The sequence below is a fragment of the Apteryx mantelli genome, chromosome 3 (assembly GCF_036417845.1).
Source record: "Apteryx mantelli isolate bAptMan1 chromosome 3, bAptMan1.hap1, whole genome shotgun sequence".
Taxonomy (NCBI): Eukaryota; Metazoa; Chordata; class Aves; order Apterygiformes; family Apterygidae; genus Apteryx; species Apteryx mantelli.
In genome coordinates, this window is record NC_089980.1 from 140,186,855 (window position 1) to 140,211,161 (window position 24,307).

A 24,307-nucleotide genomic window follows, 5' to 3' on the forward strand; every position below is an offset into this window, starting at 1 on the left:
CGTTCCCAGGATTTTTATAAGGCTGTAATTCCAGAGAGCACGGTCGTCTCCTCGTAGGCCAACAAACTCGGATATGGCTTTACACGCCTGCCTGCTCCTCCGTAGCCCGTCTCCTTATCGAGCGAAGCTGGAAACGCACTCGCCTGCGCTGGCGAGTAGAGGAACGGAACCAAAAGCCGCGACACAGACCCACTTTAGCAGCTTCAAAGTCCTCAGGAGCAGCCGTAACTCCAGTATTTATGACCTTTCCCCATTTCTTCTTGTACTCTCTCTGCCTTCGGTCTTTGGAGAAGGAAGGCTGTGAGACTTGATTTATTGCTTTGCCCTCAATGATACCTTCTTATTCAGCCTTGGAAGCCGTTCCCGAGCGCATCCGTTATCTGTCCGTGCTCCCCAGGCTGTTGTGGGTCACTTGCCCCATGTGTGCAGGGGCTCAGTTAAAACCAGCGCTTCCTCCCGCCGCTTCCTTTTCTCCCGGCCGAGCGCTGCCTTTGCTGACACAGGCTCTTCTGCTGTTTCTTTCCGCTTCCGAGTTTGTCGGTGTCCACCAGATGTCTTTCTTGCTCTCTCAGTAGGCAACGCACTCCTAGGACAGGAGTCTTTTCCTTACGGACACCGTGAGCCGAGGCTGGGAGCGAGGCCCGCAGTCGTTATGAGTGTCCCTGGGGCTCCCCTGGGTGCTCGGCATCCTCCTTTGGTTTAATCCGTTGCGTTTCTTGGGGCTGCAGGTCTCCTTGGAGGGTCCCGTAAGCAACACACTGCCGTGCCGAGAGCCGTGGGCCAAGGGGCACCGCGCAGGGTAGTATCAACAATGTTAACAGCTAGGAAACGCCAGGTTAAAGACAGCTCATACGTTCTTATTTCTTTTTGCTTTGTATATGCATCATAATTACTGACAAAAGGTCTTACATCATTTTTCCACGTGCATCATTTTTTCCACAGGACCTCTTATCGTTCGGTGCAGAGAGAAAACACTCAGGCCTATTTGAGAGCGCATACACTATATAAAGTATAAGAATAGAGAGATCAATATGTAAAATAGATTTATTTTGTTTTGTTTTTTCTGGAATTAGAGGAAAACAGATATTACCAGGAACTGGAGAACCACATGTCAGCCCGGAGCCTGAAAAACACACTTTTCCTCTCCTTCAAGTACTTGTTTATGTGTGTGCTCTAACCAGCAGTACATCCAGCCACAGAAGACAACAGTATTTTTTGCTTCAGCAGTGCCTGCAGTGTATATTCATGAAGTCCTTCTCGAATGTGTGCAGCTATGAACACCCCCAAAACCCCTGAGATTGTTGCTGCGATTGAATCAACATTTATTGCCCTGTCTTTTTGTGAGTGCATCATTATAAATTTACTTGGACTCAATCGTTTTTCCTTTCCTTCTCAAAGCTTCTGTTCATTTAATCCGTGATGTCAGTGCTACTTTTATGTTTTAAATTCTGCAGTGATGATTGCCACTTTTCTTCATGTATTTGATGCGTGAAGAGATGCATGAGAGCAGATTCTTTCTTTCCTCCTAGAGACATAAACTCTGAGGGCCCCGTAGCAGCCCCTGCAAGATCACACATGCAATGCACATGCAGGAATAGCTCAGACCATTTCCTGTCCCACCTGTCATCTGGTAGATGACTTGGTAATGCAAAATATTTAGGACTTCCTGTACTTTGACAAGTGTCGGTGTTTGCCATGGGGTGCCTTTTCACTGGTCTTCTAGGTCAATAATGAGAGATGCTTCTCTCCTTAGCTAGGAAGTCCATTCCAGATTGCCTCTTCCTTAATAATAAGCTCAGGTGTTTTTTGTGACCGGACTCACGCATACCTGCATCTCACCGTGTGGGTGTTAAATGTTCTTGAAGCTAGAGCTCACCTGCTCATCCCTAGCCAGGAGCACCATGCAGTGCCAGCGACTCCTTAGCTATGGGCCAGCTGAGCTAGGTGTTCAGCCTGCGGTGCTGGGAGATGGTATCCAGTTTCAGTCCTTGCTACCTGTGATTCTGGATTAACTTCCAGACCCAAAAGCATCTCTCTCACTTGTTAGTGTGATGAGGTACAACCACAAGAGATGGGCTTTTGAGTTTCTTTTTCTCATCCCACCTCTATCAGAGTTTTCTGATAGACTTTTCTGTTTTGGAGATATGAATGCTCCCATCCTTGATGGATCTGTGTTCTCTTCTCCATCTTTCAAAGAAAACAGGTTTTTTAATACTAAGATTGTTAGTCAGAAGAAGTGAAGAGATATGTGTCTTTTAGAATATGTCCTATATTGGTCTTTTTTTTCTTAATAAGATCACTCTCAAGACTTAATAATTTTTGCCAGAATAGTGTCCGAATTTCATTCCAGCCTCAGTCAAGAAGGTAGCCCACCTTCTTTTTCCATAAGCCACAAACTGCCAGGCTGGGGGCTGCCTTTTGTACCAGCTGGATGGTAGGTGTGCACTGTCCTCGTCCCTTCACAGAATGAGACTTTTAGGAAGTCCCTTCGTCTGGTCGTGCCGGAGACCTCTGTGAGGTGGGAGCCCTCAGCCCAGAGGGCTGGCATGCCCCGCTCCCCCTGCAAGAAGCAGCTCTAAGCGTGCGAAGGTGGAGGTGGCTGCAGCCACGCTGGTCCAGGAGAGCTCAGAGGACAGCAGCAGTCTTGAACTTGCAGACCTGCTCTGCGAGCTCCGTTCACACGTCCAGCAAGCATTCGTGGGCCACCTTGCAGCTGGTCTCCCCTGAGATATGTTGCATGCGTGTGCATGCATTTGGAAGCCGTTCTCAGCATCGCCGAGATTTCCGGGCGCTGTGTCACTGCGAGGAATGCCAGAGGAGGGACAGTCGCGGCCCCTTGGCGGTGTGCACACAGGCACGACTCATCTGCATGCCCAGCGGTTAAAAACCAGCTCAATCCCAAGTGCTTGGGCACCTTGTATACACAAGATGTCTCAAAGATGAATGACAATAAATAAAAGATTTGCCTTCCCCAGGGCTCAGGTCTTAATGTAGATAAAACGTGTCTAGGTGCTGCTCTCTTGATTTTTGCTACCAGATTTCAGCCCATCAGAATGGAAGTTTCCAGGGTTCAAAGTCTCCTTTTGATCCAAGGAGAGGGCACATTTGCAACAAATGCCATGGGCCGCATGCGGAGAACTGTGTGGAGTGGGTTGAATTTGCCTTGCAGAGCTAAATTTGGCCCTCCGTGGTTTAGGCAAATATGTTTTTGGGGAGGGAAAAGGTCACTAATGAAGTCTCATGCTATTAATTGAACTCTTGCTTTTCCAAACAAAAAATCTGTAGAAGGCTTTTCATTTTTAATCCCTCTCACACCTGCCACTATAAATAGGTCTCAAGTGATTAACAGTGATGGGAACTGAGGTCCCATAACCGAGAGGTGTAATCTGGGGAACAAATTTCAAAACATAAAATACTTCCTACATCCTTCGCTAGCGTTCTTGTAGGGAAAAGTAAGTTCCGACTAATTGGCCTCTACCTTTGATGTGGGTATTAATGCTCGTTTTAGTTCTGTTTTTAATTTATGCATGGGCTTTTTTCCTCATCTAAGTGACTGCCAAGACTGACGCTTAGTTTGGGAGGAAAAGAGGGAATGAGCAGTTTCCTGCAAAGCGGAGCCCTGGGCCTGTGCAAGCGCTGCAGCTCGAAGCCCTGGGCCTGCAGGACCCGCTCTGGACTAAACTGGCACCTCCGAGCAGTGGACAAGGCCGCTTTCTCCATGGCCGAATGCAAATCCAGACACTCCTGCCAGTTAGTGTGCATTTTCAGGTCTTTTTTTCTGGATTTATTTTGCTTTTTGATGCAGGGAAATGAAGTTGCTGATGTTGTGTGTGCATTTTCTTTGTTTACTAATGATTTGAAAGATATAATTTTCCCTGCTCCCCTGCTGGTACCAGCGTTGCAAGAATGTTTTACTTAGCTCTTTGAATCCCTGCATTAGTAACATGGTTTCAAAACAACGGTTTTGCACATGAGCAGATTTACATGTTACCTTTAATATCTATCATCAGCCTTGGGCCATCAGTCACATTGGCAGGGAGACACTAAGTAGATGGCAGATGTAGCTGTCCTCACTTGGTCGTGAGCATCATCTTCTTTCCTGGGTGTCTCCACAGAAAGTTGGACATGGCAGCAAGGTAGGGCTTGACGTGAGCGTGGCTGAAATCTGCACTCGCAGGTGACGGCGCCTTTGTCTTCTCTCCCCCGTCCTCTCCTGGCCAGTCCAGTTCGTAGGAGTGCGGTGGTTTTGCCGTAAGAGCTTTGCTTCGGACGTGCTCCTCTTGCGGCGGTGCCGGTTGTGCACCCGGGTTGTGTGACCGCGCACAGCCGGGCGCCCGTTTCGCCATGCTCTTGCCACCCAGCCCTGGCCCCGCCGTGCAACGAGAAAAGCGTCGAGGGCAACGCAGAGCAGATACAGGCTGCCGAAAGCCCCGGGTGCTTGAGGCTCAGCAATTTCAGGCTGGTTGCAGTTTTACCCCTGGTGACATGGGGACCATCAGTACCTAGAAGCCCACCAGAAACCACCGTCCTGGTGGAGCGGGTGGGAATACCGCTGGTTTGCCCGGCGAGATCAGCCTTAATATGTAATTATTTATGAGCAGCTTTCCTGCGATCGATGTCAGCACACAGGCAGCGCTTAAATATAAATACGGTTGCAGATCATAAATCAGCGCTAGCGAAGCGAGACAAAACTGATCGGTAATGAGTTTGGAGTTGAGCAATAAGATTTAGAGATTGTGGAAAGAAACAAATCACTGCGGACGATAACAAGATCGCTAGCAATGAAATGGGATTTTGCCCATTCAAAGCACTTATGAATAACGGCTTTGCCTCCGTGGGAGATTGACATCGCGCTCTCGGGGAGCGATGGTGCGGAGGGGAAGGGCTTCCTGGAGCGACACAGCCCCCCGGCCCGGCCGGGTCGCAGCGGGATCCTGCCCCTCCTGAGCTGGGCTGCACGGATCTCCGCACTTGCTGGCAGGAGGAGGGAAATGAGAAGATGAGGTCTCTGAAAATGCCGTGGAGAACCTGGAGAGATGCACTGCTGGATAAACGCCTCTTCGCTTTCGCTCTCGCTGCCATGAAGTACCAGGCATTTAATGAAATTGTCTTTTAGACAACGTGGAGCCAACAAGTGCATGTCGGTAGTGGCCCGTATTTATCCTTTCCTCATGTGTTCATCAATCCATCTCCTTTGCTTCTTCATCCACCGTGGTGTCTGACCTAGGTGGTGCTCTGGAGGCTTTGCTCAGGCAGCGTTGTCCTTGAAGCCGCTGGGAACTTTGCCTGCGTAACTATTACAACAGCTCGGAGCTTTCAAGCCGCAGGGAAAAAGTTACTGGCCCATGACTGTGTGTCATTTGCTATGAAGTTCAGCAGACTTCCAGCACACGCTCAGCGTCTGGAAGACCCTTGGGACCAGCACTTCCCATCTGTGTTCACCCCAGCCGAGGGAGGCGGAGGATTTATGGGAGCGCTGAAGCTTTGGTTGGGAAGCCGCCGCTACCCGTATTGCAGAGCTGCTCCCTAGGCGCTCCGAAAGGCAGCCCGCGATGTTCTTGGCCGGCCTGGCTGCTAAAGACTAGATGCAAGAAAATGTAAAAAAAAAAAAAAAAGAAATTCTGATTTTAACAGCATATCTGAACTTCTTGCACAAATATTAATAAATCGTTTGCGTCACCTGTGTGCATTTGGTCAACCTCTGGTCATAGATTTTCTGTTTGCACTCCAAACACGCTACAAAACAGCACTCTTTCCTTTCTTTTAGCAGGTGCCCAAACTTAATTTCTTTGTTTTATTTAATAATGGGCAATTGGGGTTTTTTTTTTTCCAAAGTTAAACATTGGTTCCTGAACTAATCCAAATTGGTATGGGTCCCTCGAATCTCCCTGCAGGCGTGCGTAAACCGGACGCTTGGAGGGAGGCCGAGCAGGGCTGTGCTTGCCCGGCGTGGTGGAGGAGGCACCTTCACCATCTCCGTGCCGCCTTGTAGCTCTGGGGGTTTTCGTGGTGTTGCCTGAGGGAAAGGTCGCCGGATGCAGTGGTTGAGCGTACATTCGCATTACTCAGCTTGTGAATATTTTGGTTAAGTGTCTTTCCTTACTTTTTTTTTTTTTTTTTTTAACAGAATTATTTTTAGATGTTGACCCAAAAAATACAAAGTTAAAAATTTGGAAACTGTGTCTCGTTATTTCCCGTCCAGGCTCAAGCAGCAGGCTCTGCGCACTCCTCGCCCACCCACGGAGCGAGCGGCCCGATGCCCATGCCCGTCAGATCCACCTCGGCTGGCTCCACCCCGACGCACGTCCCCCAGGACTCCCTCGCGGGTGTCGGGGGAGATGTGCAGGAGGCTTTCGCGCAAGGTGAGCATCATGCAAAGCAGGACCACAGCTGGTGTTAATACTGCCATTATGATGTGTGACACAAATGTAGCTCACAGATTTGGAAACAATAATTAATGAAACACTTTCTTGCGTTCTAGACCAAATGGATTGGGGGCATATTTTTAATCTTTACAACTTAATGGAATTATTTCTGTGATCATGATCTTCCCTCCAAGGAGGGGATTTTCCCATCTCGCAAAGTTATGCCTGCAAGTAATGTAACAGTTATACGTTAAAAACTGATTGTATTTAAAAATCATGTAGTTGAGCTTTACATCACTGTGCAGTGAGTTGCAAGAGGATAATTAGAGACCAATCGGAATGTGACCCAAAGATTAAGCAAAAAGGCAGGAGAAGAAGGAAAAAGTGCTAAATATAAGAAGTGGAGTAGAGAAGGGACAGGGGGAAAGCCATAATGAAGAAACAGAAGAGAAAATTTAAAGAAATGGAGCAGTGACACATCCTCTCTGGAGGTCCTTTGGGGACATCAGGGTGCTCTCAGAGGACGCAGAGGCCAAGGTGTCCGATCGGACCCCTCTCTGTCCGGTGTGTGCTGGCGGATGCTGCCGTGCCTTCAACACCAAGGGCACATAAGAGCATGGACACCCATTTTCCCTTGGAGACTTTCCCTCGCTCTCGGCTACAGGTCAGAACTTCTTGTTATTTCCTTTGCACTTTTTCTATATGTTACTCCCCTTTGCATTTGAGAAAAGAACAAAAACAAAAAACAAAAAAAACCCTCTTTTTTGCCTAATCTTATTGTTGCCAACTGCTCTGTAAATAGACATTATCAGTGCTGGATAATCGGGTAGTTTTAGCCATGCTCCTCTCTGTACACTTTGTCCTCTGTTTCTTTGGTAAAATCCATATGGCTGGGCTCATGGAGTGCATTTTGCCGGGGTAAGCTGTCCATTTTTGTATAATACAGCTTATAGTGCTTTGGAGAAAATCAGGGCAGCAGTTGACATGCATATTTTTAGTCCCCAACTTCTGTAGGTAGTGTGAGTTTATACTTAGCTGCTGCTTTAAAAAAAAAAAAAAAAAAGTTTTACAGGCACCTTTTTAAAAAGAGCTAACTTGTACATGTCAAGGCCATTTTTGGCTCAAAAAGTGCTTGAAGACAACCAGAGGAAATGGAAACTCGTTCAACCCGATACAGACCACAACCTCGTCCTCAGATATTGAAGAGGAGGAAGAATGGAGGTTTGATTCTCCGGGAGTGTTTGAAGAAGACAAGCAAAGACTTGGCTGTCAGGCTGATGTCAGGAGACTTGGCAAATAAGAGCTTTTTACCTTCAGGGAGCCATTTCACTACAAAGGGAGGTGGAAATTAGTTATTCTTCACTCCTACCTACTTCAACTGCGTTCATACTGAAAGAAGTCATTCTCAGTAAGAATGCGTGCCCATGTTCTTTTTTTTCTCAGGAGTGGTGTCACTCAGGTTTTGTGCACTCTTTTCCTCTCTTTTGCCCATTTTGGTCCAGAACTCTAAATCTTTAGTACTCCAGAAGCAGCCTGGGGTGGAGAGCTCTGAGGGAAACATCTCCAGGATCTGGCCTCCCTGGGAACCGCTGACAAACACGGAGGTTGTTTCTGAATTACTGGGGCACAAGAGACTCTGGTGCAGTCTCAGCTTAGGGACGAACATCCACCTGGGGAGGCATGTAGCAAATTTGTTTTATTTTACCTTTCTGAGTAGCAACGCCTGCCTGTAACCCTTTGGACTTCTAACGCTATAGCATGGCCTGGTTGTTAACTGAAGTCCTCAGTCCCAGTTATTTTCAAATAGACCTTCCCCAGCCACATTTCTTGAGGTGGACATCTGCTCATATTTTATATTTCACTTACTGGCAATAAAGGAAGGAAAGGCAGAAAATCCCTTGTTTCCCTGGTGCACTGCTATCACAGAACCGCAGGTAGTGTTATCTCAGGAGCATGTTTCTTGCTGGGCAGGGAGGATCATGTCAGATGCCTTTGTCAGATGAATGGTCTTCTTCTCAAAACAAAGAAACCGTGAAGATAAACTTCATGGAACTGACGATACATCTGGAAAGCAAACACATTTGAAATAACAATTTGCATTTATCAGCTGCTGATTGGAAAATGAGCTGCTGCCAGAAGAAGGTAAGGAAAGAGACTACAAAATGGTAGCAGAGGAGCAGAAAGTAGCTAGGAATACTTTTAATTAGCATTTGAGTCTAGAGGGTTACAGCAAGCACTGCACGCCCTCAGCACACTCCGTAAAATTAAAGGCTCTGTTACTTGTTTTCCAAAATTTCAGTCAATGAGCAGGTGAGTTGATGAAGGAAGTCCAGTCTGAAAACACTGAGTATCCACAACCCCTCTGTGAGTAGGATGTGTCTTTTTCCAATCCCATCGGTAGGAACAAGCTCCTCATCCCTCTAAACACTTCCAGAAACGAGAGCAGAAGCAGGCATTTCCAGAGAGGCAAGATGCCAAATACCAGAGGCACAGCACTCCATCTGTTGCTGTGGGTGGTCCAGTCGCCTCCTCTTCATCTCTGCAGCGGGTTTGATGGTACAGCCGAGAGCTCTCAACTGATTTCTTTGGCAGCTGCCTTTCCTTCCCCCTTTGCAGATTGGCTTTCTTTTTTCCAGGCTGCATGAAGTGGAACAGCAGTGCAATGAGTCCCACAAGTTACTGAGAAAATCTGTTCTGTCTGGTTCATCCTTTTCCCCTTTCCTTTTTTTAATGGGGAGAGTACAAAGAGATGAAAAGATCTCCTTCCTGCAGCTAAGAGTAACGAACACATGATTGTAGTAGTACGTTAACTGACGTGCTTGGTTTTTTATTTTACAGTGTTGCTTTGGCATCAAAATTTGTTCTTTATTCATCTGCTTTTCCCTTCAGAGACACAGGCAAAAGCCACAACAAAGCAACGCTCTCTCTGCATGGTTTGTAGTCAGAATTGCCTTCCTCAGACCCCTGGCTCTTGTAGGAGCTCATGTAATAATCAAGGATTCATTGATACCTTTTACCTGAATGGCTGGTTCATGGGGGTATGAACTCCATCGGGACCTGTCAATATTGCCTGAAGTGGAAACCTGCTTTTTCTAGGTTTTAAGATCTAACAGCATCTCAGATATGTGTTGCCAGTTATCAGGTGTTGTGTAAAACTCTTTAAGGCTGGGCTAAGGACTTGTGTAGCACCTCACAACAGCTTGGTGTTGCTAGTGGTGATGACTCTGCAGAGGCAAAAAACCTATAGGCGATGCCTGCAGTACAAAATTCTTGCAAAAAAAGTGGCATTTATTTTATGTTTTTTAACAAAAATATTTAAATTATGTTTGCTGACCTACTCACGTCTACTAGATTCTTATAAAATGTCACAATGAGAGGAAAGAGTGAAGATCTCAGCTCTGATCCACTTCTCCGTGTCGAGGTGACCTACTAATGGGTAGGAACATCAGCTTCTTTTATTATTAGGAGCCGACATCTTCTCTTTCCTCCCAGATCACAAGCCTTCTATGAGCTTCCCTGTCAGGGTCAGAAGGAAACTAAACAGATGTAGAGAAGGAAACTTTCAAAGACCCGAATCTCAGTGATCCTGATAGTATGGCCTTAAGATAAGATTCCTCCATAGCTGATTTCTTGATCTCCCACTTGGCCACAGGGAGAACACAGTAATGCAATATTAGAAGAATTCTCTCGTGGTATTCCTGGTGAAAAATTCAAATACAGAGGTCACCATCTAATTAGAAAACTAATGCTGCTGTTTATCATCTTAATAGAGAAGAAAGCAGTCCCTCAGGATTTCTGAGATGCGAATACGATCCACCTCTGCCAACAAAAGTGAATGTTCATCTTGTGATAACCGCAATGAGAGCTTATTTCTCTCAGCAACTAGAAAAAATTCTTGCAAGAAAAAATGGTCAGCAGACTTCATAATAGGTTTCCTGGAATGATCCTTCCGGAAAGGCAATCTGCACAATTACTGCGATTTCACATTAATCATGCAAAATCAGGCAAATTCAAGACCAGTGGAGAACACAGGAAACAGGATAAAAATCTCTATGTTTTCACATAATAAAATAATTTGATACCACCAGCCAGGAGGGCTTCCAGAGGCCTCTGCACATCGATGTCCAGACAGGCTCGTTAACGTTACTGCCTCGTTTCGCAGGAGGCGCAGGTTGGAACGTGACGCCCTTTCACTATCAAAAGTACCACCAAGCAGGGCAGTGGCCCTGCTTTACTTTTGCACGCAACGACAGCGTTGAGGACATTGGATGAACGCGTCTCCTTTCAGTCGCGTATCGCCATGGGCGTTTTTGTGGTGTGGAGGCTTCCAGTAAGTCAGTGGTCCCAGACCCGCTGGCCCTCAGTCTGCATTTTTCTCCCGTGAATTGCACAGTGTTTGTGCACGCTTGAGGGTGTCCCATACGTTACTGTCCCGGCGCTGCCGCTGGGCAGTGGCAGCACAACCTGGAGGAAAAAGAAACCTCGCTGGAAAGCACATCAGCTCTGTAATGTGTGCTGACAGTGCTAAAAAAACACCAAAATCTATAGGCAAAACGTAGCAGCAGGCAGTTGCACACCGCCACAGCTAATGACAAAGTTGCGCGGAGGAGAGTAAGAGCCAGCACAGCATTTGGGAGATTAAAGCGGCGTGTCTGGAATGAAAGAGGCATCCGACTTCAAACAGACGTGAACGTGTAATGTACAGTTGTCATTACTGCAGTTGAGTGCAGCTGCAGAATGTCACATGAAATGTCTCCGTTAATTCCACATGTGTTGTCTTCCTGCCCTTGCCGGAGTAAATGACAGGACAGGATCCTAAACAGAGGGATCTTAGAGTGTTGTCGGATACTCGGCATCAAAGCGGCGCTCCCGGAGGCTGCGCCGATTCGGACATCTGGTGCATGTGTCGGCGAGCAGACGGCCTGCAGCCATTTTCTGCGAGGAGCTGGAACGCGGGAGCGGCGAGAGGACGCGCTCACGGCCAATCCTCAGCTCCGCGCCATCGCTTCCGCAGGCCGAGAACCTGCCGCCGGAGACCTCCTGCTGGGGCAGGAAAGATGAACCGACGCCATCAAAGCCTCCCGATAAAACCGTAACAGCACCGCGCGGCACAAAAAGGTGCCGGCGAGAGAGGGCTTCGTAAGACCGAGAAGTCACGTCTGTGACATCTGCGGCCGCTGGGGTGCGACCAAATTGGACTGAAAGCAACAGGAGGCTCCGCCATTAGAATATAGCTCGCTCTAACGGCGCGACCGGCACGGGGAGGTCAGGATTGATGGCTAATAACAAGATCGTTATCTTCTCGGAGTCAGCAAGAGGCCCTAAGACTCATCCCAGAAAGGCAACGGCTCCCGCTGGCCTTGCTCATCTCTTTTACGGGCAGCAGCCGGTTTCACATTTCCTTTGCAAATCGGGGGCAGGCGCTATCCCCCGCCGTGCTCGCGCAGCCCTGGCAGATGTTCGGGTTGCCCGTGTGGGGAGCAGGTCCCGCTAGCAGAGGCCTGCGGGGCACGAGTGCCCGGGCCGCTTGCTCTGCTGGAACGAGGTAGGGCGGCGTCACCGCAGGGGCCAGTCGCCCCTCGCTGCGTGGCACGTCGAGGAGGAGAGTTATTTCCTCCAGCGATGCAAGAGGAGAGTGCTGCAAAGGGCTGGAATTCAGTTATCTTTTATTCCTCTCAAACCTCAGCGATGTCTGTTGCAACGGAGAAGCCAGCAGTTGTCATGACTTTGAACGAATGCAAGAGCAGGCACCACAGACAGCATCCAGCGGCTCCTGTCTTGGGGAAGGGGACACCTGGACTCCTTGAGATGATGTCTGTCTCGAGACGACTGCTGTCCTCGTCGAGGAAAAGAGCAGTGTACTGGCGAGTAAGCCAAGCAGTCCGGCAGCGGAGCAGAACTGCTCTGTTCCAGAGCAAATCGAGCTCCTCCACCAAGCCGAGCTGCCGTTAGAGGAATCTTGCCTTACAGCTGTGGTGCTACTGTCCTCCTCCTTTCCAAGGGAAGTTAATCATATACTGAGGTTGGTGAGGGATGTGTGGTTGATCACCACGGTGCAAGTAGGTTGGGAAAGGGTAGTGCAGCATTTGCTGTACCTACTGCTTCTGTGTCTGCTTTCCTCCCAGGTGCAAGGAGGAACCTCCGCAATGATCTTCTGGTAGCAGCTGATTCAATCACAAACACAATGTCTTCTCTGGTGAAGGAACTGCATTCAGGTAACAGTTAATTTAACAGCGTATACATGCAGCAAAAAAAGGAGAGCTTAAAGCCACAAGTTGGAGATTTATCTTCAGGAGGTTTTTTTATAAAAACTGTATTTAAAACTAAATTATGCCAGATTATATGTTCATTTTTTTTTCAATGATAAAATGAAAGATAGTTTTTATAGCTAACATTATTGAGGACTCCAAATTCCATCTAAATAGGGTGTCCATTGATTTTATCACTGGTAGTTAAGGTAATATCCTGCAGATAGAAACCTGGCTGGTATCACTGTTGATGATTCATGAAGCAGACTAAAGTCAAGCTCACTCGCTCCTGCTCATACTGATTTGTGCATATATAATAGTACTAAAAAGCTTTTCCAGGGTAGCGTGCAGGTATGTCTTGGACACTTACTAGACAGAAGTGCCACTTTTACAGTCATATTTCTGAAAATCAGATCTCCTTAACAACAAAAGCTTAGAAGTTAGAAGTCAGGGTAGATTTTTGAGTACATGTATGCAAACTGTTGCTTAATGACTGCAATATTTTAACAGCAGGTGAGACTGCTCTAAAACGAATCCCCATTAGATGCTGTAATCACAAATATATAGCACAATGTACATGAGTTCAATTTCAACAACGGATTAAATAGCAACATGAAAAAAAAGGTAATTATACCCTTCATGCATTTTTACCATGCCAGTGAAAGCAAACACACTGATACAGTAGCTTATGCTCTAGTCCAGGGACACATCCTGCAACTCTCGAGCTTTGTCAGTGATGAAATATATGATTATTTAGTATTCCAGCAGCTTGTTCATGGGCCTCCTGCTTTAAGAAAGAAGTCAAGCATTCTGCATTCAGATTGAAACTCACAGTTTTTATTCCTCACAGACCTGCCAGGCGCCTCCTCCAGCCCCTTTCTGTATCCGGTAGTTGCATCACATAATCCCCTCCATAAACTTATCAAGCTCCATCTTAAAACTAGTTAGAGTTTTTGTTCCCACCACACTTAACAGAGAAGTCATAGTTATAAAGTAGAAACCCTAGTTATAAACCAGGTTGATATTTTACTGCTGAGCAGTAAATTCACCTCGTCTAAATCTTGTGTCTTGGCTGCAAAGGCAGCTGTGAGTTAATAAAGTCTTTCATGTATTACAGCAGGAATCACTAGTGCCATTATAGTTAAAGGGCCTTGTGTTTCTTTAATAAATCACCATGTTCCAAGACCCACAGTTCTGCTCCCTTTAGGCTGAAACACAGTGAACAAACTCTCTGCCCAAAACAGATGTCTGCCGTAAGTTATTTTTTGCTTTTAATAGAAGAGCAGATTTACGCTGGTATAGCTGAGCTCAGTGTCTGGTCCAGGGTGCCTTGTGGCAGAGTCGAAATGTCAGCTAGAACTTCCACTCTCCTGCTCTCTTCTGAAACCCCTAAGAGTTTGGTTAATGCAAAAAAAGCAGGTTTGCACTATTGACAGTCATTTCAGTCTTGTCAGGTGTTGTGCAACGTAGTTATGGTTCACCAGGGAGGGAAGATAGATAAATTTAATTACAGTCTCCTAATTGATGATATGCAGATGCTAAAGAAGTATCCCTGAAATCATTTCATTTGTATAAATGAGGAAAAGTATGAGTTATACTCAGCTGATGAGAGTCAGTGGGATTTGGCATGTACTGTCCAGGAGCTGAACTGTGAGATGATACACCTCCTCCAGCCCCAGGTCCCACCAGTTATAGCTGCAGGCATTGTGTTTTGAGCATTTTGCGAGACGCCGTTGTATGCGCTACCCACGCCTCCTGTTTGCCTCTCAGTACCTTTGTATGAACTCAGAAAGCAGATCACGCTGCAAGGAAACACTGCTTCAGGGTATATCTGACAGAAGGTTACCTATTTCTGTACACAATATGGGCTTCTCATAGATGGTTTGATCATCCCCTGATCTGCCTTCTCCTGTGCTGGTAGTCGTCACGCTCTTGGTGCTGACTAGGTGCTGGATAGGAAACACTGATACCATTTTTACCCAAAAGGAGCTTAAAAAGATACATACTTCTGACGTCTGAGGACCAAGCGTGATGCTTCTGAAGGTGGCTGAGCCCTTGCCCTACAAAGCTGCTCCTGAACAGGAGGCAAGTTGTGGGCCCAAACTGAGAAGCCCCTTCTCTTCTTATTAAAAGCGAGTTAAGTTTTGTCTTCTGCGCTCACATTAAGGACTCATCGGTAGCCACCAGTGAGTATGCAGAAGTACTGTGAGTCCCATATGAATCATTGGTCCTGTTATCAAAGCAACAAAGACAAATGTTTATATGACTCCCTAGTCAAGATCCCCTTTGATCAGAGTGTTTCAAAATACCTACATTTTTCAAATTGTGCCTTTTATTACAGGGTTTTCTCCCTTTCTTTACTCTCGGCAGCATGTGAAAGAGGCAGAAGTGATATCACTGCTCATAATGACCATTACCTGTTTACACAGGTCTCATTGAAATGTTGCACAGAGAGATATGACCCACCACCTATGGAAGAATGTGACCTTCTGCTCCCACTCGCTGCTACATAAATATGAGCCTTGCCATAAACTCTCTTAATCTTAACTGGAGTTAAATATAATGAACCACCAGCTCTCAGACATAAAATGAGAGTCTGTCTCTCAGGGCACAGCCTGTTATTAGTTATATAGCTTTGCCCCAGCTGCTTTTGTGAGCATTGGTGTCACTGAACACCCTGAATGGGTAAACTCTACAATTTCAGGAGGGAACCTCCAGGATTTTCACCTTGGATCACCATAAACCATGTTCATTTTTCTTTCCTAGAACTGACCTTGGGTTTTAAGCCTTGACTTCCTTTCCACTGTGTGTGTTGTGTAGTTCTTTGTTTCTTACAGTGCTAAAATAGGAGTGCACAAGGGACTTTGGTCCCACGAGTACCTGGGCCAGATACAGCTTTATTGGACAATGCAGAAGCTGCTTCCAGCTAGCACTTTGCAACCTCTACTCATCCGATCAGGATGAGGTGGGGACTGTTTTACCACCAGAAGTGAATAGACACTGTGCCCATGGAAAGGCTGATGACACTTCCATCCAAGTTCTGCTTGGGAGCCTGCTCTCCATCCCCTCCAGCATCAGCTATGCCTGAAAAGCCACTTCTTCCTTGCCACAGAAAAGTTCCCTACATATCTATCCTCTCACCTCCTTGTCTCATGCTTTTTCTTTTTTTCTTTTTTTTTTTTGAAGCAGAGGAAGAAGATGAAGAAGAAACAGAAAAAATGCAGAATGGGAAGGACCGAGGTAAAAGGACAAATTATGGTGTCTGAACTGTAAAGCATTTTCTGATCTGTTCCTCTGTAAGAGATCCATTTGCATTCACAAGGTCTCCATTCAGAGTCCCAAGAGAGGGCTTTTAGTGCAAGTGATTCCGGGTTGAGACAGCCTAATGTTACTGCTGTTGCTGTTACGCCACCTGCAGACACTCAACAGGTTTGTCTTTCTGCTCCGGTCATTGCCATGTTTCAGGATTGCTCTCTCCACATCTGCCATGGTTTGCGATGACGTCATTGCAACAGTTTCTACAGTCTGTGTATTCAGATTTAGAGAATGGTTTTTGTTTAACAAAGGCCACGCACAGATATTTGAAATGTGTTACAAGAGGACGAGTTTGAGTGCTGCAAGAAATCCAGTTCAAACAAATGGAGTAATATATTAGAGAAAACAAAATGTAGGCTGGTTGCCAGTAAAGTCACTGAACAGCTGTCATCTGATGAACCACTGCCTTGTGTGACCGTGGGCTGAACACATAAACCTGATTGGACAAAAGTTCAAAATTACTCTGTCGAGGCTAATCCTGTGTAGGCAATGTGATCAGCTCAACGGGCTTTCGCAGGAGGTCTCTTTCATCTCTGATATGCCTGGATTTCGGGTCTAGATACTAATCCTCCCCAGAGCACTTCTTTCTTTGGTGTGAATGAATAAACAACATGTGCTAGCACAGTTACTCACAGCACTGGAAGTGATCATCACAGGCGTGGAGCGTAGCCCTCAGCTTTGCAAACAACTGTGCGGTACGTGCTTGAGTTGGAAGGGTCCGTAGGATATCTGTTCCTCATGTCGCACACCCGCTTCCCGGTGTTCTCCTTGAGAAAAGACCTTGCCCAAACTAAAGAGGACAGCAAAGTCCTTAACAATCTCTGTCAGCCTAATCTGGGGAGAAAATTCCCTCCTGACCCCAAGTCTGGCAGTCAGCTTATTGCTGAGATTGAGAGAGCCACCACCGAGCCCCAAGAGTACTCCCATCAGAAGGAAAACCTTAGCAGACAGTGATAGGGACTGCTGGAGTTTGCTGCCTCATCTTTCATTTTTTAAGTGAGAGGAACTCTATTGCCTTACGTATTCTCGACAGTTTCCATGCAGATTTGCCCAAATACCACATTTCTTCTAGTCAGGAAAGTAAATCATTAAATGTTTTAGCTCAGTCTTTATTCTAGATGTGACACTGATTTGCTTAGAGATCTCTACTTTTGTTTTCTGCGTTTTAAACCAAAGCTGGAGAAAGAGACTTGGATAGGGACAAACTAGCCCAAGCATTTGTCTTACTTGAGCCAGATCTAATTTCAGCATAGGCAAACTTGAACATTTTATTCTTTTTTTTGTTCTACGCACATTTTTCTTCTGGCTAACATGAAGGAAAGGGGCTCACATTTCATACTAAAAGAGCTTGTTTTCCAGAGTTTTCCTGTCCAGTAAGCCCTGTGAAGCATTCAGGTGTTTGGGACTGCTCTATTTCCTGATGGTTTTTCCATCAGTATTAGAAACGATAAGTTTATACAGAGAAGTGCAATAAGTTTGACCTCAGCTAAAACAACAGTTTTCAAAGCAGTATCACATTGGCTTTAAATCATAGAATTCTCTTTGTCCTGGAACATTCCTCATATGTTAAATAGTTTGGATTCTTAGTAGATGACGCTTCTGCTTTTTCCAAATGTGTATTGTATCCTGCATGGGAAATAAGGAAGGGGGCAGTTTGAGGAGTTGAAACACGATGTATGCTAGAAGACACCCAGTAAGACAAATTCTGCTCTGTTACTCATTGCAGCAGCCTTGGAATCAGTGGCAATGGAGACGCATAACCAAAAGCAGAACTTGCCCCAGTAGCTTTCATGTGGAATGTAAATATTATCGCTGCCAGAGATTAAGTGATTTGTTAATGCCACAGAGTTGGTTAGATGAAAATCTAGCAGAAAAATCAAGGAATGATCAACATATACACTACGGTCCTCCTGTGGGGTTCAGACCCTTGAGAATGCTATGAAAATGCTGGAAGCTCCTCTAGAAACCAAAGCACATGCGGGAATGAGGAGTCGGTGTCTGGGTTCAGCGTCAAGCTCTGCCCCAGCCCGATGATACCACCCCGGTGAACGCTCTCGCGCTCTGCCCCGGTTATTCCTGACACCTGCAGCAGCAGCACAGCGAGCGGCCGCAGCCGCTGCAGCTATGCATGCTTTGGGCAGCAGTGCCAAGCGCTCGTGATTGATGAGCTCGAGCTGCCCTGATTTTGCACGTTGTGCAGTGACCGCGTTTGTGTCCCCGTCTCAGAAGGGCTCTGCCTTGCTGCGGCGCACGCCCGTTACTTCTGCCCCTCTCCAGAACGGACGTGGAGAACAGTTAAGTCCTCTCTGTTGAAGTATCAGCCCTGCCTTTTTCTCGGTGTGATATTGCTATAGTTGCTGGGTCCCCCATGCCAGACGTTAGCGACCTGCTTCGACACCACCCCTTCACGTAGCCCGTATATTTCAAAACTTCTGCATGAGCGTAAAGAACAAGGGAGACGCGGGTCCTCACGGAGACTTACCCGTATGATGTGTTTCCTAAGGACAGCAGGAACCGTTGGCTTGCACACAAGTTTCTCCACAAAGTTATTTCAGAGGTCTCTGTGTCCCAATTAATCCACCTCACAGGTTTCTTCCTCCAAACTCCCATTACCTCTGGGGAGGCTTATTTTCATACAGTCGATACAGCAATGACATTATACTACTTTAATAGGATGAAATCATTCAGGAAGACTCCAAATTGGCTGTGTCTTCCGTGATTACGATTACAAATTAGGCAGTATCTTAAGAGAAGTTGTCTACTCGGGTTTTCAGGCCCAGAAGAGCACAGAGGAGCTGACAAAGCTCCATCCATCTAGTCGCAGCAGGCATCACCCCATTGCAGTTCTGCCAGCCCCTGCTGCCTGTTTGGGTTACCCCAAATCTGGAAAATGAATACAGGGATCCTTGTTCACACATATGCCAGACATTACTCCTTAGTCAAGGATACCACTTGGATAGGGTCAGTGGTGTCCTGGGCTTCACTGGGATGCCAGCAGGTGGAGGGAGGTGATCCTGCCCCTCTCCTCAGCCCGGGTGAGGCCACATCTGGGGTGCTGGGTCCAGTGCTGGGCTCCCCAGTACAAGAGAAACATAGAGCTACTGGAGCATCTCTCATACGAGGAGAGAGCTGGGACTGCTCAGCCTGGAGAAGAGAAGGCTCAGGGGGATCTTACCAACGTGTATAAATATCTGAGGGGAGGGAGCAAAGAAGACGTAGCCAGACTCTCTCAGTGGTGCCCAGTAAAAAGACAAGAAGCAATGAGCGCAAACTGAAATACAGGAAATTCCATTTAAACATAAGAAAAAAACTTTTTTATGGTGAGGGTGGTCAAGCACTGGAACAAGTTGCCCAGAGAGCTTTTGGAGTCTCCATCCTTGGAGATATTCAAAACCCGACTGGACATGATCCAGGGCAACCTGCTCTGGTTGACTCTGCCTTGAGCAGGGGGGGTTGGACTAGATAAGAGGTTCCTTCCCACCTCAACTATTCTATGATCCTGTGACTGTGTATGGGAAGGAACTCTTTCTTAATCTACCTTGTATCTCTAGGACTTGAGATTTATCCAAATGCTTGTAAAGCCGTTTGCAGCACTGAAAAGAGAGGTACTCATTAGAGCAATAAGAGATGGCGGGGGGGGGGTAGATTTTTGATTTTACAAGAAATAAAATTACCTACTTCATAAATGTTTCTTTTCCCCTATATTGCAGGTTAGATAGAAGACCACAGACTGTACAGTAGTTCAAGTAAGTGTGGATATCTTTTTTCGGCACATTTACAGTAGCCCTACCCTGTACCCGTTGCTGTAATGCATATGACCGAGTGCCTGGTAGCCTGCCACCGGTGTCCTTTCTATTTGTGTGCAAGATGAGGGACATTCCCTGCCCATCACTTGCTCCATAACCTTTCAAAATAGTGTTGAGTTTTTCTTATTAAGACCCAGTTCTGCTATTGCAGTCGGTGGGAACCCATCATTCACTTCAGTGAGAACGGTATTACCAGTGTTATCTCTCATTTTATGAGTGTTACTTTTATACTGAGAGGCCTCAGCCAGGAAATAGGACCCTATTGTGATGGACACTATCCAGATGTACTAAAAATACAATCTCTACCCTTAAAGAGCCTGCAGCTTGAGTTATAATAAGGCACAACAGGTGGGTAGACAGACAGGTGGATGGAGAGCAGGAGGCAGTGTTAGCAGAGACGGCGCGAGCCCTCGGGTGACAAAGCCTCCGAAGAACCCGAGTAAGATCCCTATCTTCCCCATGAGAAAGGCTTGGACGAGGGCACCGGGTCGGATTTCCACGCTCTGATCCGCTCGCACGATATTTGTCTTGGCCACAATGATGATCTTTCACCATTTCCGACGGGACCAGGGAGGGTTAGTGCGGTCGAACATAGCCTAGGCGCACGCTTAATTAGCCAGAAGGGGAGTGGGAAGGAGGTGGCAGGTAACCTTTCTTCCTAGGTCTTTTTCTATTACGCTCGAAGTCTGTAGATTGGTTAGTTGCAGACACTGGACAGGAGAAACAAGACTTTCCTCTTTAAATTACCCATTCGGACTCAGCCCAAATTGATAGTGGGCCAGGTTCATTAGCTGTGATCTATGTAAAACACAATTTTCCGTGATTAAAAACGGCACAGTCGTCCTCTAAAGGTAATCTGCAAAGGAGAAAAGCAGGGCTTTTGCCCTTTCTGCCTCCCTGCCGCTTTACTGATGGATGGAGATAACCTGAAAGCGGTTTGGGAGTTTTTCTAATAGTTTTTACATACGAAATTCAAGTCTTGCCCCGGCTGGGAAACAATCTGGTAACTCAAGAAGGAGTAAAATTATCCCATTAGAGACAAAGTTAGCGCCGGAGAGCAGTTTATACCGGCTACATGCGGCTTTCTGCTAACATCCCTTTAGCGCTAATGGCCAGATAACAGCTTGGAGAGAAGGAGGTCTTTGACAGCGTTCGCCCCGAGCTGCTGATTTAAAGATCAGAAGCTCAATGTTCTCTGAAAAGTCCGGCAGCGCCTCCAACACAGCCGAGGGCTGGAACCGATGAGCGCTAAATTGGAGACAACTGAAAAAATAAGAGAGGGAAACTTCTTTACCCTCCGGAAAGAATCGAAAAAGGCATGTCTGTGACGGAAAGCCCCTTTTGGATCGCCTCGGAGGGCGGGCAGCGCTTCTCCTCGGAGCCCTTCGCGTTCCCGCGCGCGCCGGCGTGCCTGCCCCGCTTTTCTCCCTTGCAAATTACCTTCGGCGGACGACTGCGCTGCGTCCTCCCGAACCTCGCTGCTGAGCCGGGCTCCGGCCGGCGGCTCCGGCCACCTCCGGCGTTGCACGGTGCCGGCGCCGGGCAGAGCTCGCCCTCGGTGGATTGGCACCGCAGCGCGGAGCCCGGCGCCGGCCGGCGGGTTCAGGAGGTTCCCGCGCGGCAGGTCCCACCTGCGCGGGGGCGCGAGCTCGTCTCCGGGAGCCCCCAAAGCGTTGCTCACCGCCCCGCATGTGTGCTTCCAGCGGCGCAGGCACGGAGGGTTCCGCAGGGAGCTTATGTTCGCAAAAACGTCTCCAAAACGTCTCCACGTCCTTCGGAAGAGGCACGTTTCCGCCGATCCATTCGCCATCGCGCAGCTGCGACAGATCGCAACCACCTGCTGATAGAAGCGGCCTGCTCGTCGCCAGCCGGAGGGCTTTCTCTGGGGGCGGTTGCCTCTTAGGTCATTGCATGTACTATTTTCCTAAATGTGTTCACTAACGGTAATCAGACAGTGCCCCATCCAACTCAGCAATTTATGGGAGGTTAAAAAAAAGAAAACAGGAAAGAGAATACTCCCAACTCGTGTCAAGTGTACTGATCTTTTTTTTTTTTTCTCTCTTTCCTACCAAATGGTGTCATAATCCCATCACACGCTGGTTATTTCCTCTTGACTTCTGACCCTGGGTATGCATGAAAAAAATGGATTTAGAACCTTTTGCGTTTTCTTGCGTGCAACGCGAAGGGCGTTATGAGCACAGATCCTTCAAAACGAACGCACCACCTAAAAATACCACGCTGTCTATTAATGTTTGGTTGCCATAGTGTTTGATGTTGCATGTCATTCTGAGAGTAAATGACAGGGCATGTCAAGGGTAGAGCAATGCATAACAAGAGGAGGAGCAACTGTAACCACGGGCCGTAAACCCTGGATGAACGCCTCCTGGGGATTCCTGCCTCCATACTTTTCTTTAGACTGTTAAAAAATTTTCCCTTTTCAAGCAGGGAATTCAGGGACGACCACTGCTAGGTTTAGATTAGCATCTGTGCATTAATTTTCAGGAGCGATGTTCGGTTTTGTTTAAAATTAAGAGAAATAACAGAAGTTGTATAGTCTGAGGTTAGAAGCTCACCACTGACTGAATCCGTGCTAAGCTCTAGTTTTATAGCTACTTAGAAAACATTGTAATCAGTTCCAATCACTAGTGACTTTTTTTTTTCTTGGTGCTTAGGAATGTTATTTTTAGTGGAAGAAGCTGAGTGCCCTAATGCATCTATAAATATTTATCAAGGGTGATGAATGGAAAGGAGTGATAAACCCTGAAACCAACTCTCAGCTTTTCTTCCTGTCTGAACCGATATGCTGCATTGGTTCTTGGCGGAAAGTGCTCGTTAGGTACCTACAACCCTTTGGGAGAGAAAAAATAAACATACATGGTGGCCACAGATTTAGTCGAATATAAATATTGTGAATGAGCTGTCAAGAAGGAAAGAAAAGTGATGATAACCTGGTTCAGCGTGTTAGCTTTAGGCTGCCAAACACAGTACACTTGCGGGGACTTGGAAGGTTTCGTGGTCGTCTTTTTGTGCACTTTCAGCTGAATTAGCACCAGAAGTTCCTTTGGTTGTAGCTGTGCAGAATCAAGAGGAACGTGTTTTAGAATGCTTCGAATACGAATGTTTTGCTCATGGCCGTGCTCAGGGACCTGCTAGCGTAGTGAAGAAGGCCGTCGGCAGCTGGAGATGTTGCGTCTGTGCAACCGTTGGGTTCTTTCTCGTGCGGTCGCTGCGCGCCCCCTCCCACTTCCCTCGCTCCCTTCAGCGTGGCCGGAGGAACGGGACCAGCTGAAGAAGCAGCTGAGGAGTTTGCAGGGCACCAGCAGGGTCTCCCAGCACCTGGTGGGGGGGAGACCGTGGGGTTTCCCAGCCGAGTCCCACCAAGCCTGGCCGCAGACCAACAGACATCCTCCAGCGGTTTGACGTCTGTAAACGAAGCCAAAGGTTATTGAGAGTGTCTGTGCAGGAGGAAGTGAGTTTTGAAGTAGAGCAGGATTTGGTGGGCGATAGGAGAGAGCGTGGGCAGTATGTGACGTGGGGAGCTGAAGGTCTTTGCCTCCTTTCATTTCCAGATGAAAGCGCAGAAGGACGGGTGTACCTAGAGGTGCCAGGGCCTGGGTTCCCTGACTGCCCAGAGCCGGGGTCAGCCCTGGAGTGAAGGGATGAATGTGCGTCTTCTAGAGCCACCAGAAAAGCACCTTATGGCACAGACCCCAAGTTCACGGGGAAGCATGGCATTCGCTCCTTCTTTCCGTTATTACTCACCTTGTTACTTTCCCTTCTCGCTTTTGCTACCACCATTTGCCCGGCGCGAGGCAAAAACCTCCTACTGCAAATGTCACCCCTGCCGCTGCGGTGGGGACGGATGCACGTCCCGACCAGGCGAGCGGCTGAGCCCGTGGTCTTGGCTGCGTCTCGAGTAGGTCAGAGAGCGCCGCTTCAACCCGCCGGCCGGCAGCGCGGGGTCCGCCCCGGACCCCCCCCACCTCTGCTGTCCCCCCCTACGGTTGGGCAGTCCGAGGAGGGTGTCCCCGATCCGTGGGGCGATGCAGGTGGGAAGGGGAGCTCGGGGCGGGGGGGGGGGGGGGGGTGTCGTCCGTGCAGCCGCCCGGTCCCAGCAGGGCTGTCTGGGAGCGGGTCGCTCGGGGCTTTGCCCGGCCGAGGGCTGCAGGGCTTCGCCTGCGGCGGTGGCCGCGCCGATTTGCCGCCCGCGGAAGAAAAGTCAATTCCTCTATTGAAGCTCGAGCAGGCGAGTTTCTTTTGGCCGCCGATGCTGCGATGATCACATCCCGGGCTGATGCGATGAGCTCAGTCACGACAACTTTTTCCGCTGCAGGCGCGCGGGGCGTTCGCTCGCCGCGGCTCCTTTTCCGCCGAAGGCTGTCGATCGAACGGGCAGGTCGCGCGCGGCGCGGCGAAAGCTGCCCTTGCCGCAGAAAGCCCCGGCGCCTGTTCTTCGTTCGTGACGTTTGACAGCATCGAGGGGGGGGTTTTTTGCAGGCGCGGCCGGGATGCGGGCTGCCTGCGTTAAACGTGACACACACACACACACCCCCCCCCACGGCACGGGTCTGGA

General features: G+C 47.9%; 1 protein-coding gene across 7 annotated transcripts in view; it reads left to right on the forward strand.

Moving 5' to 3' along the window:
- Nucleotides 1-23,788, forward strand: part of DTNB (dystrobrevin beta) — a 218,432-nt gene extending 194,644 nt beyond the window's left edge. For 3 of the 7 annotated variants that reach the window (XM_067294495.1, XM_067294498.1, XM_013961153.2), the window contains 4 exons: nt 6,203-6,362; nt 12,491-12,580; nt 13,124-13,237; nt 15,803-15,828. In XM_067294495.1, coding sequence (XP_067150596.1) covers nt 6,203-6,362; nt 12,491-12,580; nt 13,124-13,194 — 321 coding nt within the window. In that variant the 3' untranslated portion in view covers nt 13,195-13,237; nt 15,803-15,828. Of the gene's footprint in view, nt 1-6,202; nt 6,363-12,490; nt 12,581-13,123; nt 13,238-15,799; nt 15,854-19,638; nt 19,675-21,437 lie in introns of those variants that run through there. The other 4 variants (XM_067294496.1, XM_067294499.1, XM_067294497.1 and 1 more) reach the window with 3 other exon arrangements.
- The last annotated feature ends 519 nt before the right edge of the window (nt 23,789-24,307 follow it).